General features: G+C 38.7%; 1 protein-coding gene across 2 annotated transcripts; it reads left to right on the top strand.

The window, feature by feature from the left end:
• Nucleotides 1-17: 17 nt before the first annotated feature.
• Nucleotides 18-14,236, top strand: ANKRA2 (ankyrin repeat family A member 2). 2 transcript variants are annotated; one of them, XM_012462172.2, is made up of 9 exons: nucleotides 18-567; nucleotides 2,954-3,356; nucleotides 4,369-4,527; nucleotides 8,642-8,707; nucleotides 11,011-11,108; nucleotides 11,615-11,740; nucleotides 12,208-12,274; nucleotides 13,098-13,178; nucleotides 13,716-14,236. In XM_012462172.2, exons 2-9 carry the CDS (start codon nucleotides 3,068-3,070, stop codon nucleotides 13,769-13,771), a joined length of 942 nt encoding a protein of 313 aa, XP_012317595.1. In that variant the 5' UTR covers nucleotides 18-567; nucleotides 2,954-3,067; the 3' UTR covers nucleotides 13,772-14,236. The 2 variants fall into 2 exon arrangements, with proteins under 2 accessions (XP_012317595.1, XP_012317596.1); XM_012462173.2 differs by lacking the exon at nucleotides 18-567 and having other exon boundaries at nucleotides 3,197-3,369.
• Nucleotides 14,237-18,400: the final 4,164 nt, after the last annotated feature.

Genomic DNA, 18,400 nt, shown 5'->3' with positions numbered 1-18,400 from the left:
CAAAGGCGATCCGGTGGGCAGGGTGATCAGGCGCTGGAGGCGTGACCAGAGGGCGAGACTGGGGCTTCCTCTGCTCTGGTAACCCAGAACCATCAACTCAAATGACCCTGTCTGTGTAGTACTCCGGCAGCATGGGCTTCGGAGCGTAACGGCATCAAAAAAGAGAGAGAGACAGAGAGACAGAGAGACAGACAGACAAAGAAAAAGCAAAACGTGAAAGTCTCAGCAGCACCGCTGCAGAACGTTTTTTAGCCAGAAGGCGAAAGAAGAAATCGGAAGTGACGTCGCGGCCAAAACAAGCCCGGACTTGGAGGCCTGTACTGAAGCTGGCGGCAGATGGGAAGACTCTACTCGTTTTCTGCGGTCGTCGGTGGTCGCAAGACCCTGCACTCTCACCGGGTCGGCCTCCAGCCCCTATCCCCGAGATCTGCTCGCCGCGGATGAGCAAGAGTTTCTTCCTGGGACTTTTCGGGCACAGTTGGCCATTGGCGACAGAACGGATTTCCTTTCCTACCAGTCTCCCCTCCAGCGGGCTCCTGTCTCGGGACACTGGAACACCTGTCGCCTGTGAGGCATCATTTATTTTCATAGCACCTTCCTCTCCTTGTAGGATAATTCCAGGATCAGGAAAAAACAAGGGGCTCCTGATACTAGCATCCACGGGAACTAGCATAATTGCCCACTTTATCTCCTTAAATTCTCTATCCCTTCATCCCTGGGCTCTGACAGATCGAGGTGAACCTAGCTATTGATTGCCTTACCCCCTTTTTCTCACCACGTCCTCTTCTAAGTCTTGTTTACCCCCCACTCCTCACCCCCCGCCTCCCTCTCCTGTTCTTCAAAATTTCGTCTTACCAATCAACTTTGCTTCTCCTCTCTAGACTGGTGTGCCAAGATAAGCGTTCTTTTTCCACCCACCCCCTCCCGCTAAGCACATTTGCTGTTCTCTTCTCAAGGCCTGTAATTCCATCTGTAAACCCTGATTTGTAACGTGGAAGTTGTTTAGCACTGGAAAGAATATTAGGCCTATTTCAACACCTTTTTATAATAGATGAATTTCAGAAAACTTGTATGATTTATTTGTCCAGAATTCTCCAGCTAGTTAGTAGCAATGTTGAGAGTGAAAAGCCAGGTCTAATCAGCAAACGTTAGAAATAGAAAATATTATGGAAAAAAATTGTTAAAGTTCAGATCAGAAAACATTTATGGAGCACCTGGTAGGACCGAGTACTGTTTTGTGTGCAGAGATTAGTAAGAATCGTCCCCATCCTAGGGGAGTTTTCAATTTAGATGGTGTTTACATGGAAATTTTCAAGAGAGTGGTAAATGCTAAAATAGAGCTATATGCAGGGTGCTCAGAGAGCTTAGGGGAGTTGCACTTAGCCAACCTTGATAGGAGAAAGGGGGAGATAGTTCTTCCCTGAGGAAACACAGTTCATATCGTCCAGTTCTTTTAAGACGCATGGACTAATGCATTGCACATCTATCTCCATCTGAATCACTGAACGAATTTTCTTTTCCGGTTTCCTTCTTTTTGCTCAAATGTTTTTCTTACTATGGTTTTTTTTTTTTTTGAGACAGAGACTTGCTCTGTCGCCAGGCACCAGGCTGGAGTGCAGTGGCGCGATCTCGGCTCACTGCAACCTCCGCCTCCCGGGTTCAAGCAATTCTCCTGCCTCAGCCTCCCGAATAGCTGGGACTACAGGCGCGTGCCACTACGCCCAGCTAATTTTTGTATTTTTTAGTAGAGACGGGGTTTCACCATGTTGGCCATGTTGGTTTCTATCTCTTGACCTCGTGATCCGCCCGCCTCGGCCTCCCAAAGTGCTGGGATTACAGGTTACTATGTGTTATTTATTCAGCTCTCTCTGGTGGAGGTTTTGGCTTTGTTTAGTGCTGCCTCATTTTAATGGTCAGAGTAATGGAGTCAGAAGAGCTGGGTGAGCCCTCATAATTCATGAGCTTCCTGTTTCTCCTCTCTAAGGTGGACATATGATTACCTGACCTGCCTACTCAAATTATTGTTAAGGATTAATTTTTGAAAATGTTTTTAAAATTGTAAAAAGCTGTTATCTGTAAATGTATGGTTTGGCGACCCTTGCTCCACTGTGATCCTGATGCATTTTTCTTTTAATTCCAATTAATTCCAATTTTAAAACACCCTGCACCCTCTCAAAATTTCTAAGAGGCTATAAACTAACGTGAAAAAATTAACTGTATTTTATTAATTTTCTTCCTGTCCCAAATGGTAATGTATTTGAGACAATTATACATCTTGGAAAGCCAATCTACCTACTTTATTTTTCATGAAAACCTACATTAAGTTGCTAATGCTTAATCTGAACAAAAATTGATAAATGAACCTTCAGTTCATCAAAACCAAAGCTTTGTAAAGCTTTTCACGGTCTAGGAATCGCAGGTGTTATAGATAACAATGTCAGTAAACTTGGGTACAACATGAATTATATCATTTCTTAAATTCAGACTAAGGGCTACCTATGTAAACATATTAAAGAACTAACCCTAGGTAAGAAGTTAAAGTTTATTTTCATTGTTAGCCTGATCTTTTATCCATTTGGCAATATTCAGGTATAGGAAATGGGAGAAACAGTAACTAAAATTTATTGGAATTTAATGATGAAAGTGAGAATGTCACTGTACAGTATTTCATTTGGTTTTTACCAGAACCCTGTAAGGTTAATGGTGGTATCCCTATTTTATAAATGACACTGAAGCTCAGAGGGGTTGAATAACTTGTACAGGTCACACAGCTAATTAATGGCAAAGCTTAGATTCATACCCAGGTTTCTCTACCTCTGAACATTGTATGCTTTCTATTATGTATAGGTGCTTACAAGAGCATTGTTTCGATGCTTGATTGAAAATGATTATTTTGTGGATTTTTACCTAAGTTGATAGGAATACTTTTATTTTTCTAATTTTTTTCTTTCAGATTTTTAAATATTCAAATTCCAGTTTGAATATCCAACACTGGATACTCCTCTTATAAAACCAAGAAGAAATCTTGAAGAAATGTTTTAATTATTGAATCTACACAATTGAAATCATGGCTACATCAGCAAATCTGGATATTGGAGCCCAGCTTATAGTGGAAGAGTGTCCCAGCACTTACAGCCTAACTGGCATGCCAGACATTAAAATAGAACATCCACTGGACCCAAATTCAGAAGAAGGATCAGCTCAGGGTGTTGCCATGGGAATGAAATTCATATTGCCTAACCGATTTGATATGAATGTGTGTTCTCGATTTGTGAAGTCCTTAAATGAAGAAGACAGTAAAAATATTCAAGATCAGGTTAACTCTGACCTGGAAGTGGCATCTGTCCTATTTAAAGGTTGAAAGTTATGGTATAAATATCTGCTTTTGTTTTTGTTTTTGCGTATTTGGTTTTTTTCCCCAATCATGAGATTTTGAGTTTGGGAAGACAGTTTAGAAGTCATTTTTTAACATAATTTTGGAATCTTACAGAAACCAAAATTAAAATAATTTCAGATTATATAATAGCTAACTTAAAGGAAGTGCATGTTGATTTTTTTAAAAACACTTCTTGTTTAATATTTGTTTACTTACAGATTCTCTAATGAAGTTCCCTATTATTCCTTTTAAAATCGTAGGGCCGGGCACAGTGGCTCATGTCTGTAATCCCAGCACTTTGGGAAGCCAAGGCAAGCAGATCACTTGAGGTCAGGAGTTCAAGACCAGCCTGACCAATATGGTGAAACCTTGTCTCTACTAAAAATATCAAAACTAGCTGGGCATGGTGGCACACGCCTATAATCCCAACTACTTGGGAGGGAGGCTGAGGCACAAAAATTGCCTGAACCTGAGAGGTGGTAGTTGCAGTGAGCTGAGATTGTGCCACTGCACTCCAGACTGAGCCACAGAGTGAGACTCCATCTCAAAAAATAAAAAATAAAAATAAAATCATAGGAAAAAAAATTCTTGTTCCTTTTGGAAATGAATTAGCTTAATATTCATTCCTGAATATTCCTGTTCCATAAATATTTAATGTGTATTCACTTTCTGTGCTTTAATACAGTGAAGTCTGTCATCATGCTCTAGATTTACTTGATACCCTGAATAATAAAACTATTCTCTTAGGAAAACATCATTCTAGAATAATATATTTTTTTTTCTAGAACTTTCACTATGGTAGTATAGACTTTTTAAAACTCACCACTATGCAAACAAGGAAGTGTGGACTTTTATGAAAAAAACAGTTCAATATCACTTGATAAATAGTTTAATTGAAGCTATTATATCATGTATTTCTTTTTAAATGTAGACATTGATGTAGAACTCTTATTGAAATGCTTTTAATGTGTTTAAATTTGTTTTTTACTTAGCTGAATGCAATATTCATACATCTCCTTCTCCGGGAATTCAAGTAAGGCATGTCTACACTCCCTCTACAACAAAGCATTTCTCACCCATCAAACAGTCAACTACTTTAACCAACAAACACAGAGGAAATGAAGTCTCTACCACACCTCTGTTAGCAAATTGTAAGTATTTGCCACTGATGTATTACTGTATTCTTTTTCTTAATATAATACTTTCAAGAATTTGACTTTAAAACATTATTTTCATTAAATGCATATTCTCTGGATAAAGAAAATGTGTTGTATTACACAATGGAAAACTATTCAACCTTAAAAAAGAAGAAAATTCTATCATTTGTAACACATGGATGAACCTGGAGGACATTATGCTAAGTGAAATGAGTCAGGCATAGAAAGACAAATACCACATGATCTCACTATATGGGACATCTGAAAAAGTAGAACTTAGTGGAAGTACACAGTAGACTTGTGTTTACCAGAGGCTGGGAGAGGGGAGTGTATGCTGAAAGGGTAGAGATATTGATCAAAGGATGCAAAGTTTTTGCTAGACAGGAGGAATACTTGATGACCTCTTGTACACAATGGTGACTGTAATAAATAATAGTGCACTGAAGGCTGGGCGTGGTGGCTCACACCTGTAATCCCAGCACTTTGGGAGGCCAAGGCTGGTGGATCACTTGAGCTCAGGAATTCAAGACCGGCCGGGGCAAGATATCAAGACCCTGTCTCTACTAAAAATACAAAAAATCTTTTAAATTAAAAAAAAACATAGCCAGGTGTGGTGGTGCACGCCTGTGGTCCCAGCTACTCGGGAAACTGAGGTGAGAGGACACTTGAATCTGGGAGGAGCAGGCTGCAATGAGCCGAGATTGCACCACTGCACTCCAGCCTGGGTGACAGAGTGAGACCCTGTCTCAAAAAAATAGAAAATAATAATGTATTATAGATTTCAAAATTACTAAAAGAGTAAATTTTAAATGTTTTCAACACAAAAAAATAAGTATGTGAGGTGATAGATTTGTTAATTAGCTTTAATCATTCCACAATGTAAACATATTAAAATATCCTTTGTACTGCATAGGTATATACAATTATTGTTTATCAATTAAAAACAATAAGTAAATGCATATACTTAAGCTTTTTGAGAGCTTAAGTGATGTCCTAGTAGTTTTAGCAGTTGAAAACTTTTTCATATATTATTTCATTTTTAAATATTTCATGTGGGGGCCAGGCGCAGTGAGTCACGCCTATAATCCCAGCACTTTTGGATGCTGAGGTAGGAGGATTACTTGAGCTCAGGAGTTCAAGACCAGCCTGAGCGACATAACAAGACCCAATCTCGATTAAAAAAAAAATTGTTTTTAAATTAGCTGGGTGTGTTGGCACACACCTATAGTCCCAGATATTCAAGAGGCTGAGGCAAGAGGACCACTTACTTGAGCCCAGGAGGTCAAGGCTGCAGTGAGCTGTGATCATACCGCTGCACCCCAGCCTGGGCAACAGAGTGAGACCCTGATTCCAATCAATCAATAATAAATAAATAGTTCATGTGTTATGTTTCTCTGTTGAGAGCAAATACAGATTAAAATATTAATTATGAAAACTTTAAAGTTTTACTATAAAAATGAGTTAATAAATAATGAGATAAAATTTCTGAGCCCTTTGAAATTAAGACATTGTCAGTATTTTCATGTTCTTGGAGTTCAAGCCTTCACATTTTACTTATAAACTAGAGCACTGATAAATAAATGATTTTTTAGTAAAAGCTGAGTGATTTGAACTGTAATTTTGAATTTGAATATAATATGGATATGAAACCACCTCTTTTAATACCTTGAATCCACAGTTTTTTTGTTTGTTTGTTTATTTGTTTGTTTTTTGAGACGGAGTTTCGCTCTCGTTACCCAGGCTGGAGTGCAATGGGGCGATCTCGGCTCACCGCAACCTCTGCCTCCTGGGTTCAGGCAATTCTCCCGCCTCAGCCTCCTGAGTAGCTGGGATTACAGGCACGCGCCACCATGCCCAGCTAATTTTTTGTATTTTTAGTAGAGACGGGGTTTCACCATGTTGACTGGGATGGTCTTGATCTCTTGACCTTGTGACCCACCCGCCTCAGCCTCCCAAAGTGCTGGGATTACAGGTGTGAGCCACCACGCCCGGCGAATCCACAGTTTTTTAAATATAGAATCATTCTAGAAGAAGTAAAATTTTTCTATTTAAACTACAAAATATTCTATGAAGTAAAAGTATGTTAAAAATAGAAAAAAAGGAAGTATATTTATGTTAGTCACTGTGTTTGAGAATGTAATATAAATGTATCTGTATTCTAAAGCATGACGAAATCTCTGTAATTTCTTTGGAAACGCTAAATCCCTCCTGATTCTGAGTCACATACTGTACCAGTTGAACTAGGAAGAATCTTCCTCTAGGACTCTCACTCCACCTGTTGGCCATTTCTGGTTTACTTATATAAATTTGTATAGGACACTCAATTGCTTTTCTTTCTGTAGTAAGGCCATCCAATCGTATCACTGAAGTCAAATGATCAAATGCTACTAATTTTTAAGGAGAACGCTCCCTATTTAGCACTGTCTTAAGGAAGTTGTCTTAAAATAATCCACCACAGAATTTTTGAGCTAAAAACAAATACCTAAGATCATTTGATTCACATCTCACATGTTACAGACAAAAATGTTTAATCAGTTATCCAAGGACACACAGCTAATTACCCACAGCTAGGCCTACACTCAAGAATTTGCTCTCAGGCCAGGAGTGGTGGCTCATGCCTATAACCCTACCACTTTGGGAGGCTGAGGCTGGTGGGTCGCATGAGCTCAGGAGTTGAAGACCTGGGCAACATGGCAAAACCCTGTTTCTACAAAAAATACAAAAATTAGCCTGATGTGGTAGCTCCCACCTGTAGTTCCAGCTATTTGGGTGACTGAGGCAGGAGGATCACTTGAGCCCAGGAGGTCAAGGCTGCAGTGAGCCGAGATCACACCACTGCACTCTAGGTAACAAATCGAGACTCTGTCTCAAAACTAATTAATTAATTAATTGATTAACTCTCAAGGCCAGTTTTTCATGTATGACTTCATTCTTTATAATAAGAAAAACCCATAGAGTCTCAAAATAAAAATATTTAAGACCATAATGGAGTCAATCAATAAAAAGACAAAAACAGTGTCTTTGTATCTTTTAGACCTGTCTTCCTCATAATTTTAGATGCAGAAATAGCATTTTAAAAATTAAATACCTAAACCATTTCTTCAAAATAGATTTCATTGATAATAACAATGTGTAGATTAAAAAAAAAAAAAAAAGACCAGGGCATGGTGGCTCATGCCTGTAATCCCAGCACTTTGGGAGGTCAAGGTGGCAGGATTGCTTGAGCCCTGAAGTTCAAGACCAGAGTGAGCAACGTGGCAAAACCCTGTCTCATAAAAATAAAATTAAAATTACAGATACTGGAATTACCTTAAATGAATGTGCATCAATTCTCAGATACAGAATGAGTACTTGTAATTTTAGGATACTTTTTTTTTTTAAGAGACAGGGTCTCGCTATGTTGCCCAGGCTGGAGTGCAGTGGCTATTCACAGGCAAGATCCCACTACTGATCAGCACGGGAGTTTTGACCTGCTCTGTTTCCAACCTAGGCCGGTTCACCCCTCCTTAGGCAACCTGGTGGTCCCCCACTCCTGGGAGGTCACTATATTGATGCCGAACTTAGTGCGGACACCCAATCAGCATAGTGCACTACAGCCCAGAGCTCCTGGACTCGAGATCCTCCAGCCTCAGCCTCTATAGTAGCTGGGACCACAGGCATGCGTCACTGTGCCCGGCAATTTTAGGATACTTTTTTTCCCTGTCGCCCCGGCTGAAGTGCAGTGGCAAGATCTCAGCTCACTGCAACTTCTGCCTTTTGGATTCAAGTAATTCTCCCACCTCAGCCTTTGAGTAGCTGGGATTACAGGCGCACGCCACCACGCCCAGCTAATTTTTGTATTTTTTGTAGAGACAAGGTTTCGCCACGTTGGTCTCAAACTCCTGACCTCAAGTTATCCAGCTGCCTCAGCCTCACAAAGTGGTGGGATTACAGGCATGAGCCACTGCACCCAGCCTTAATTTTAGAATACATTTTAAGTTAGATTTTTAAAACAATAAAATTATGGCTTTTGTTTTGGAAAAGAAAATTGTGACACAAACATGAACTGCAGGATGATGCAAATATACCCTATAGATAATGCATGAAACATTTTATGATACTGTTTCAGCTTTGTCTGTTCACCAGTTGGCTGCGCAGGGAGAGATGCTCTATCTGGCTACGCGTATCGAACAAGGTAATAGCCTTTTAAAAAATATTTATTTAAAACAAATTCAATAGGATTTATTAGACTTGTTATTGTTTTATTTTAATATTAGAAAGTATAAAGACAAAAACAAATAGTTGCATAAACTCACCAGGCAGATAACCCAATGGATAGTTAAAAAAAAAGGAATGTAAAGCATAAAAGTTCCTTTACCACCCTTGGGTTTTCCCAAAAGCAAACATATAAGTTTCTTATATTTTCAGGAAATTTTTATGGAAAACATTTCTATTTATGTTTCAGGTTATGTGTGAAAATGTGTACATGCTTGTTATTTACACAAAAGGGAAAATATACACTACATTGCACCATTTGACACTGAATATTGTGGAGAGCTTTCCATATAAGCACATATTAAAGACCTATTTTATTTTTATAGTTCCATAAGTGTGCATTGTATTGCATGTACATATTCTATGTTTTGTTTTTGTGGTTTGTTTTGTTTTATTTTGTTTTGAGATGGAGTTTTGCTCTTGTTGCCCAGGCTGGCGTGCAATGGCACAATCTCGGCTCACTGCAACCTCCGCCTCATGGGTTCAAGAGATTCTCCTGCCTCAGCATCCTGAGTAGCTGGGATTACAGGTGCCCACCACCATGCCTGGCTAATTTTTTGTGTTTTTAGTAGAGACAGGGTTTCACTATGTTGGCCAGGCTGGTCTTGAACTCCTGACCTGAGGTGATCCACATGCCTCAGCCTCCCAAAGTGCTGGATTACAGGCATGAGCCACCGTGCCTGGCCTGTTGTTTCTTTTTTAACTGCCCCACCATGTGGTGGTTGATTCCAATTTGTTGCTATTAAGAAACAATAGTGTTGGCATTCTTTTAAAGTTTAGATATACTTTAAAACTTACCTGTAGGGCAGATCCTCACAAGTAGATTTGTTGGGTCAAAGGGTATATGAATTTATATAAGTATAAATATATATAACCAGATGTGTGTCCTCACACCAGAGCTAGAGTTTCTATTTCCCCATGCCTTCACTGATACAGGATATTAGCAGACTCCAAATTTTGCCAATCTGACAAGTGAAAAGTGGCATCTCAGAGTAGTTTCATTTACATTTTTTAAGTTATGGTCTGCTCGAATTCTTTGTGTGTGAACTGCCTGCTGTATATTGGTATGTAAACTCTAAGGAAATACGCTTTTTTTGTTGTTGTTTATGTTGCATATAGGGTTCCCTAGCTTGTCATTTTTCCTTTGACTTCCTTTATGATATTCTGAAAGCCTTAACATTTTTAAGTCATAAATTTATTTTCTTCTTTGTGACTTTTGGATTTTATATCTTACTTAGAAAGGACTTCCCATTCCAAGATTATAAATAAATGTATTTTTTATTCTAGAACTTCTGGGGTTTCCTTTTTACATTTCAATCTTTAACTCCTGTGGAATATGTTTTGTTGTAATGAGGTAAAGATTTAGCTGTACTTTCAGTTTCAATTTTTAAAAAGTTAGCCAGTTGTCCCAACACTGTGTATTGAATACAGGGAGTCCAATCAAATAGTTTTATTTTGCTTAATCGTGTCATTTTTATAAGAAAGAATCATTATATTTCTGTTTATTTATGAATATTTGGAGGCTTCTTCAATCTACTAAATAAATGTAGGGGAAAGGCTGTGGACTAATAACTAGTAGACAATCTAGGGAAGAAAATGGGGTTCAAGGTAGAATTGCATGGTACTGTATTTCAGACTTCCTCATTCACATTATCTGTCATCCGCATAACATTATGTTAGCAAACCACAGGAATGAGAGAAATTCACAGGCAGCAATGTTAGCTGTGGAGTAGAAGATAGCTTTAATACGATTCAATAAGTTTATAAATTTCTATAATGCTAAGGGCTATCATATAATCTCATTTTTATTGTGATCCTCCCAACTACACATTGAGGTAAGCAGGGTATTCTGTATATTGAAGAAATTAAGTGTCTTGTCCAGGGTCACATGGCTAGAAAGTGACAGAGCCAGGATTCAAACTCTGCTCTCCTGATCCTGAGACCAGTGTTCTCTTGACTGCCTTGTACCTGGCATTATGTCATGTCTGGTAGTTTATGCTTTAAGTAATATGCTATCTGAACCCAGCCTATATACAGTGAGGCATATTTTAATACATTCAGACTACAAATTACAACAACATGCAATAGGACACCAGTGAAAAGTCAGCACAAAATGAACTTCATTGAGTATTATAATCAACTCTTTGGAATGCCAGTTTTTCATAGTGATATTAAGATGTGGTTGTTAAATTAGATCACAAAAATTGCTTTTCTTTTAAATAGAAAATGTTATCAATCACACGGATGAAGAAGGATTTACTCCTCTGATGTGGGCTGCAGCACACGGGCAAATAGCTGTGGTAGAATTCCTACTTCAGAATGTAAGGAAAATGCCTCAGAAAATGTATATGTATAGTTACTTAAGTTCAGTTGAGTCTTTAGTAGAGTTTTTATATCTCCAGCCAGCTAGATATAGTAGTAGAGGATACCAAAAAAAGTTTAATTCTTTTCATATTCTCGTGGAACTTGGATCTAGTTGGGAAGGCAAGACTAATCATACATGCAACAGTGAGAAATAATTCAACGCCCAGACCCCTCTAAGTGCCACAGGAACAGAAGTACTGTCAGCTTTGTAGGAGAAGGCTTCATGGAGGATCTGTGACTTGACTCCAGAAAGAAAGGATAGTTAGGATTGATACAGGACAGAGGAAGGAAGGCATCCAGACAATCTCAATGAAAGCACCCAAGAGTAAAAGTTTCCATTATTTCTTTATTAAGCCCAGAACATTACTAGGCTTAGTGTTGAACTATAATTATTGTTGACAGGAATAACAATATTCTTATTTAAATTAATTGAGAAGTTTTTTATCTCTACTTCCCACACCAGGGTGCTGATCCCCAACTTTTAGGAAAAGGTCGAGAAAGTGCACTGTCATTGGCCTGTAGTAAAGGCTACACAGATATTGTCAAAATGCTGCTTGATTGTGGAGTTGATGTAAATGAATATGATTGGGTAAGTCTGTGATACTAAATTTAAAATTACTCTAACAAGTTTTAGAATTTATTTGGTTTGGGAGAGATGCAGTAAGTTTTATTACAGAAGAAACAGACTGGGCATGGTGGTGTACACCTGTAGTCCCAGCTGTTCGGGAGGCTGAAGTGGGAGGATAGCTTGAGCCCAGAAGTTTGAGGCTGCAGTGAGCTTTGATTGCACCACTGCACTCCAACCTGGGTGACAGAGTGAGACCCTGTTTCTAAAAAGTAAATAAAAGAATAAATGAAGTAGAAGAATTAATTAACTAAGTACCTAGAAGAAAAAGTTAATATTGCAGGCTCAATTATTAGTTCTGATTTAAGTATCCTTCAAAAAATATTAAAATTTCTTTAAATGATTATATGTCCAGTTCTAGTAAAACTTCTCACAGCAGCATTAAATTTCATGCTCACCCTGAAAAACTGAATCATCTTTTCATTTTACAGAATGGAGGAACACCTCTGCTTTATGCTGTACATGGAAATCATGTGAAATGTGTAAAGATGCTCTTAGGTAAGCAGATAAAAGTGAATATTATTTAGAAAATGCCATGCAAGGTCTTGATTTTATTTTTTCAACCTCGCCTCCCCTGGTACCACTCAGGAGAATCATTAACTATTGTGAAATACATGAATCTTGCTGCTCTTCACGCCTGGAGCACCTGCCAGCATGAAGTTGCCCATGTGAGAAGCAGCTCCATCACATCCCACACCTGCAGTTGGACCTTTTGTCCTTGTTGCTTTCATTTGGTGGGTCATATGTGAATCCACTGTTGTGACCGGGCACAGTGGCTTCATGCCTGTAATCCCAGAACTTTGGGAGGCCAAGGCAGGTGGATCACTTGAGATTAGGAACTCAAGTTGCCTCACCAACATGGCAAAACCCTGTTGCTACAAAAAATACAAAAATTAGCCAAGCAGGTGGGAGCCTGTAATCCCAGCTACTCAGGATGCTAAGGCAGGAGAATCGCTTGAACCCCAGGGGCAGAGGTCACAGTGAGCTGAGACTGCACCTTTGCACTCCAGCCTGGGCGATAGAGCAAGACTCTGTCAAAAAAAGAAAAAAGAAAGAAAAAAGAAAATGAATCCACTATTGGTTTGTTTTTAATTGTGTAGGAGTTTCAGCTGCTCTAGAGGATGCTGTTAGTTTGAAGTGTCTTCCCTCCAATCCACTGAAGTAAATTCTGAGTATCCCATGTACTCTGTACTTTGTCAGACTATCCTAAAAATGTTCTCCAAACTGAAAAATCTGTCCAGCTATTTGTACATGAGCCAATAGTAGACAAACCTATCCACATTTTCATTTCATTTATGTAGATTTTTCTGTTTTGGTATAGAAAATGGGGCTGACCCAACAATTGAAACTGACTCTGGATATAATTCTATGGATCTAGCTGTAGCCCTGGGCTATAGAAGTGGTAAGTATGTTGGAACTCTTGTGTCTCATCTTAGTAAAGCTGTGTAATGGTATAAGCCAGTATTCCAAACCATTTTTATCACTATAATCCTAAAACATGTTATCCCAACTCCTGACATACACTTTTAACTGTGGGAAAAGTCCATAAATTCTTATAAAGTCTAGAAATGAATTTGCTACTATGCTTTTCACCAACCCAAATAATTAGTTACTGGAGGGTAAGAGCACACCTGTTTATAAGATTTATTTCATATTTTGATAGCAGACTATTTATAGGGCAACCTTAGGACAATCTTGTATTCCAGACTCTCCTTCAGTTTCAAAATATAGAAACCAAGACACAACGTCCAGTAACTTGGACGGTTACTCAGTGACAAAGTTTTAAGGTTTTAAAGTATTGCATTGTATTAGTGCCCTCAGACTATGCATGTATCCTGCTTAGAAAATACTTTATTTTAGAGAAATGTTGGGGATAAGTTAAATTTGATAGTTTTTATATAGTCAGTGTGCTGTAATCTTGATTACCTATCTGTTCTAGTTCAACAGGTTATTGAGTCACATTTGTTGAAGCTGCTTCAAAATATCAAGGAGTAGACACGGTCGTCAGAAAATGTCTGCCTTTTTGTTTACTTCTTGGTTCTTACAAATGATAGTTTTGTTTACTTATAAATTTTTACTTCAGTTGCAATATTTACTGGTTTTTTGTAGGTTTTAATAAATATTTCTCTGAGTAATTCACTGGTTTATAATAAATTTAATGTTAATATCCTTTTTATAATATGTTTTACTATGTATTTAAAATTATAAATTAATGTTTCATAGCATGTAAATTTTTATGGTACAGATAGTTATCATCGGTCTTTGTATCAAGTGCTGTAATTTGACATTTTCAGAAATTATTCCACCCTAGCCATCTTCACTCATGTATTAAGTCATTGACTTTATATAGGGTTTGCTCTAAATCCCTAGAAAAAAAATTTTGTTATTGTTGAATTAAAAAGTGCACAGTGTGGTTGTTTACAAAATGATATTATAAATAAATAAAATACTTTTTTGTCAGTTTGCTTGCTAGTTTTTTAAGTATATAAGATTATTGGAGATTTCTTTAGGATTTTTAATTTCACCCTTCTCTCCTGCCGTAACACTTCATTAGATACAACAATATCTGTAATTAAAATAAATTGAATGTAAGTCAATCAAAAAAGACTTATTGTCATTTCTAGAAGTATATTTAAAATATTTTTCTCTTTTAAGGAAGTTTTTCAGTAGGAAAAAAGTGAGATATTCTCTAATGCCACAAAGGGAGCACTATATAAATCCATGTTTCACAGAAGTCATGAAGAGAGAGCCATGGGTTAGAAGTTGATTTGACCACTGAGTGTAGGATTTGACTTAAATCACTTCATCTGGAAAATAGGTGTTTTGTCAGTTATGGTTCTTGGTTGTAAGCCGCATAAACTTGATCTAGTTAATCTAAACAGAATGAAAGGATGCAGAATGGAAGAAAAAGCTGAAGAAGGAGGCAGTCCCAAGGAATGAAAAGCAGCTAGGGATCTCAGTCAGGAAACCATGGCCAGGCATTTTGGATGCTGTTATTATGATGTTTAGCTTTAAACCCCTTGTTTGTCATTCTGCTCAGGATTTACATTCCCAGGAGGCAGAACTCTATTAAGCATGGCATATAAATTTACTGCTGAGTTGGGAGAAAAGGGGGTGACTGATTAACAATATCCAGCATTGCCCCCAGACCACAGGGAATGTGGCAGGCAAAGGTTACCCAAAGGAAAAGCAGAGGGAAAAGAAGAACAATAGATGTTTACACCAAATGCAATGTAAATAGTATGTAACACCCGGCAGGGTGGCTCACGCCTGTAATCCCAGCACTTTGGGAGGCCAAGGTGGGTGGATCACTTGAGGTCAGGAGTTCAAGACCAGCCTGGCCAACATGGCGTAACCCCATCTCTACTAAAAATACAAAAATTAGCTGGGCAGGGTGGCACATGCCTGTAATCCCAGCTACTCAGGAGGCTGAAGCTGGAGAATTGCTTGAACCCGGGAGACAGAGATTGCAGTGAGCCGAGATTATGCCACTGCATTCCAGCTTGGGTGACAAAGTGAGACTCTGTCTTAATAAATAATAAATAGTGGCCGGGCGCGGTGGCTCAAGCCTGTAATCCCAGCACTTTGGGAGGCCGAGGCGGGTGGATCACGAGGTCAAGAGATCGAGACCATCCTGGTCAACATGGTGAAACCCCGTCTCTACTAATACAAAAAAAAATTAGCTGGGCATGGTGGCGCGTGCCTGTAATCCCAGCTACTCAGGAGGCTGAGGCAGGAGAATTGCCTGAACCCAGGAGGCGGAGGTTGCAGTGAGCCGAGATCGCGCCATTGCACTCCAGCCTGGGTAACAAGAGCGAAACTCCGTCTCAAAAAAAAAAAATAAAAATAAAAAAAAAATAAATAATAAATAGTATGTGAAAATAGTACTAGTGTCTTACCCATTGTCTGTAAGGCATATACTTTAAATTGATTTTCTAGCACTCTTGGTGGGTATACCTAAAACCATTTGCCCATTTGGTTTCTTTTCTTAGTAATGGTACTTATCCATGAAGTGTTGGTTCCTATTCATAGTAATAGTAACAAAATCCAGTGATCCATTTGGGCACAGCACGATGAGTATTGCTTGCAAGTGCTTTCCCCACTGAAGAGCAACCAAACAATCTATGCCAGAATCGACTCTAGCATAACCACTTCACACCCAGTCTGACTCAAGATTGACAATCAACAGATCGCAAAATTCTCAGTCCTGGCTGGGGGCTGCACTGTCAGCTTCCCTGGTTCTAAGGCTTCAGACTTGGACTGAGCCAGGCTGCCAACTTCTCTGGCTCTCCAGCTTGCAGTCAGCACGTGGTAGTACTTCTCTACCTCTGTGATTGTGTGAGCCATTTCCTCCTAATAAATGCCCTTGCACATGTCCTATTGGTTCTCTCTCTGGAGAAGCCTGACTAATATAGCATGTAATTCTTGATTGCTTTGAGCTTGCATATAAACAAACAGATTAAAATAACAAAACAGAAACAAAAAAGACTCATAAATCAGATTCTCTGTCAAGTCTCGCCCAACAAAGAACAGGTCTCCCTTATTCATCCACCAGAGATAACCAAATAGACTATAAAAGCAAGTCCCCAATCATTATTTTGTTGCTACCAGTAGGGAATAAGTTACTGAAGGTGTACAAACCAGAAACAAAAACAAGTATTAATACATAAAATCAGCAGAAAGGGCAAAAGAACTAGAGAGCCAGGAAAGTTCTGTCACCACCCAGGCTTCGCTTCAGAGGTCAAGAAAAGATGTGCAGGCAAATCAGTTCCTTGGGCTCGGCCAGGTTAATCCTCTCCAACATCTCAGTGGATGACCTTCAAAAATGATCATGTGTAATTTCCAAAAGGTCACAAGACATGACTCTCATACACATAAACACATGACAAGGACTTTATTCAACTCATTAATTAAGAAAACAATAAAATGAAAACTGGCTCCAAGAGCATTTGAGAAACTGGATATTTCTTGGCAACATTAAGATAAGATTACTGGGTTGAATGCAAACCTAGCTAATGTTCAATAGGGAAATAAATTACCATTTGGGGGCAAAACAAATTATTTGCTTCTTTACCAGACAAAAAATCTTCATATTAACATGCAATTTACTAATTCGGAGACCTTGAGTAAATAGTAAAGACGGTGCCAGGCGAGGTGGCTCGTGCCAATAATTCTAGCACTTTGGGAGGCCAAGGCGGGTGGATCACCTGAAGTCAGGAGTTTGAGAACGGCCTGGCCCACATGGCAAAACCCTGTCTCTACTAAAAACACAAAAATTAGCCAGACGTGGTGGCGCAGGCCTGTAATCCCAGCTACTCAGGAGGCTGAGGCAGGAGAATCAATTGAAGCTGGGAGACGAAGGTTGCAGTGAACTGATATCGCACCACTGCATTCCAGCCTGAGTGACAAAGTGAAACTCTGTCTCAAAAAAAAAAAAAGAAAAAAATAGTGAAGACTGATTCAAATTACATTTTTCTGGATAGTTCATGGAAAGGACATGGTGGCATGACCTTTAATTACTTTAGTGAAAACCAGGCTGGGGTTAAAGTCATCACCCTTGTAATTAATCTCCCTTCTTCATTACCTGAGAGGTATACCAACGTAGGTGTCCTGAAGTGTTGGTGACAACGCTTTTCTTACATCACCCTGCTGACTGGACGACGAAATTCACTCCAGAGTCACCTACAGCAAAAGAAGCTACAAACTGCAAATCTGAGTGATAAGGTTAATATTTTTAATATTCTTGATCTTTACAGAGGCATGCTAATAGCTTAGATATATATATGGAAATTGTAATGGATGATTTTTTAACCATTAAATGGTAAAGATTTTTAAAGTTTGTAGCTTTGAAGTATTCTCTAAAATATAAATTAGCTGAGCATTGTGGCAGTTGCCTGTAATCCCAGCTACACAGGAGGCTGAGGCAAGAGAATTGCTTAAACCTGGAAGCTGGAGGTTGCAGTGAACCGAGATTGCACCATTGCATTCCAGCCTGGGCAAAGGACAGGACTCCATCTAGGGAAAAAAAAAATCATATATATATTATATATATGTTAGCCTCCTAATTTTTGGAAAATACTCTTTTAAGATGTCATTACCATATCTTTTTATCTTTATAGGTACAAAAAGTTGAAATTTGAAATTCTTTTGTTAGAACAAACTGGTTATAACCAGTTGGATAAATATACTTACACTATACATATCTAAATGTTTCGTGCAAATTATATTATTGGATATTTATATTTCTATTAAGTGGTATTGTATCCATAGCTGTTAAATGATTTGTTGTCTGATGAATAAAATGTTTACAAATATGAGAGTTGTAAACTAAATAAAAATAGAATGAGGCCAGGTGCAGCGGCTCACACCTGTAATCCTAGCACTTAAGGAGGCTGAGGTGGGAGGATCACTTGTGGCCAAGGTTCAAATCCAGCCTGGACAACATAGCGAGACCCTGTCTCTACAAAAACTAAAAAAAAGTAGCTGGGTGTGGTAGCATATGTCTGTAGTCCCTACTATTTGGGAGGCTGAGGTGGATCACTTGAGCCCAGGAGTTCAAGGCTGCAGTGAATTATTACCACACCACTGCACTCCAACCTAGGTGACAGAGTGAGAATTGGTCTT

The sequence above is a fragment of the Aotus nancymaae genome, unplaced genomic scaffold, assembly GCF_030222135.1.
Source record: "Aotus nancymaae isolate 86718 unplaced genomic scaffold, 86718_ANA_hifiasm-v0.15.2.pri h1tg000014l, whole genome shotgun sequence".
NCBI classification, from domain to species: Eukaryota; Metazoa; Chordata; class Mammalia; order Primates; family Aotidae; genus Aotus; species Aotus nancymaae.
The sequence above is the reverse complement of the archived record's forward strand: the minus strand, read 5'-3'. Positions and strand labels throughout refer to the sequence as shown.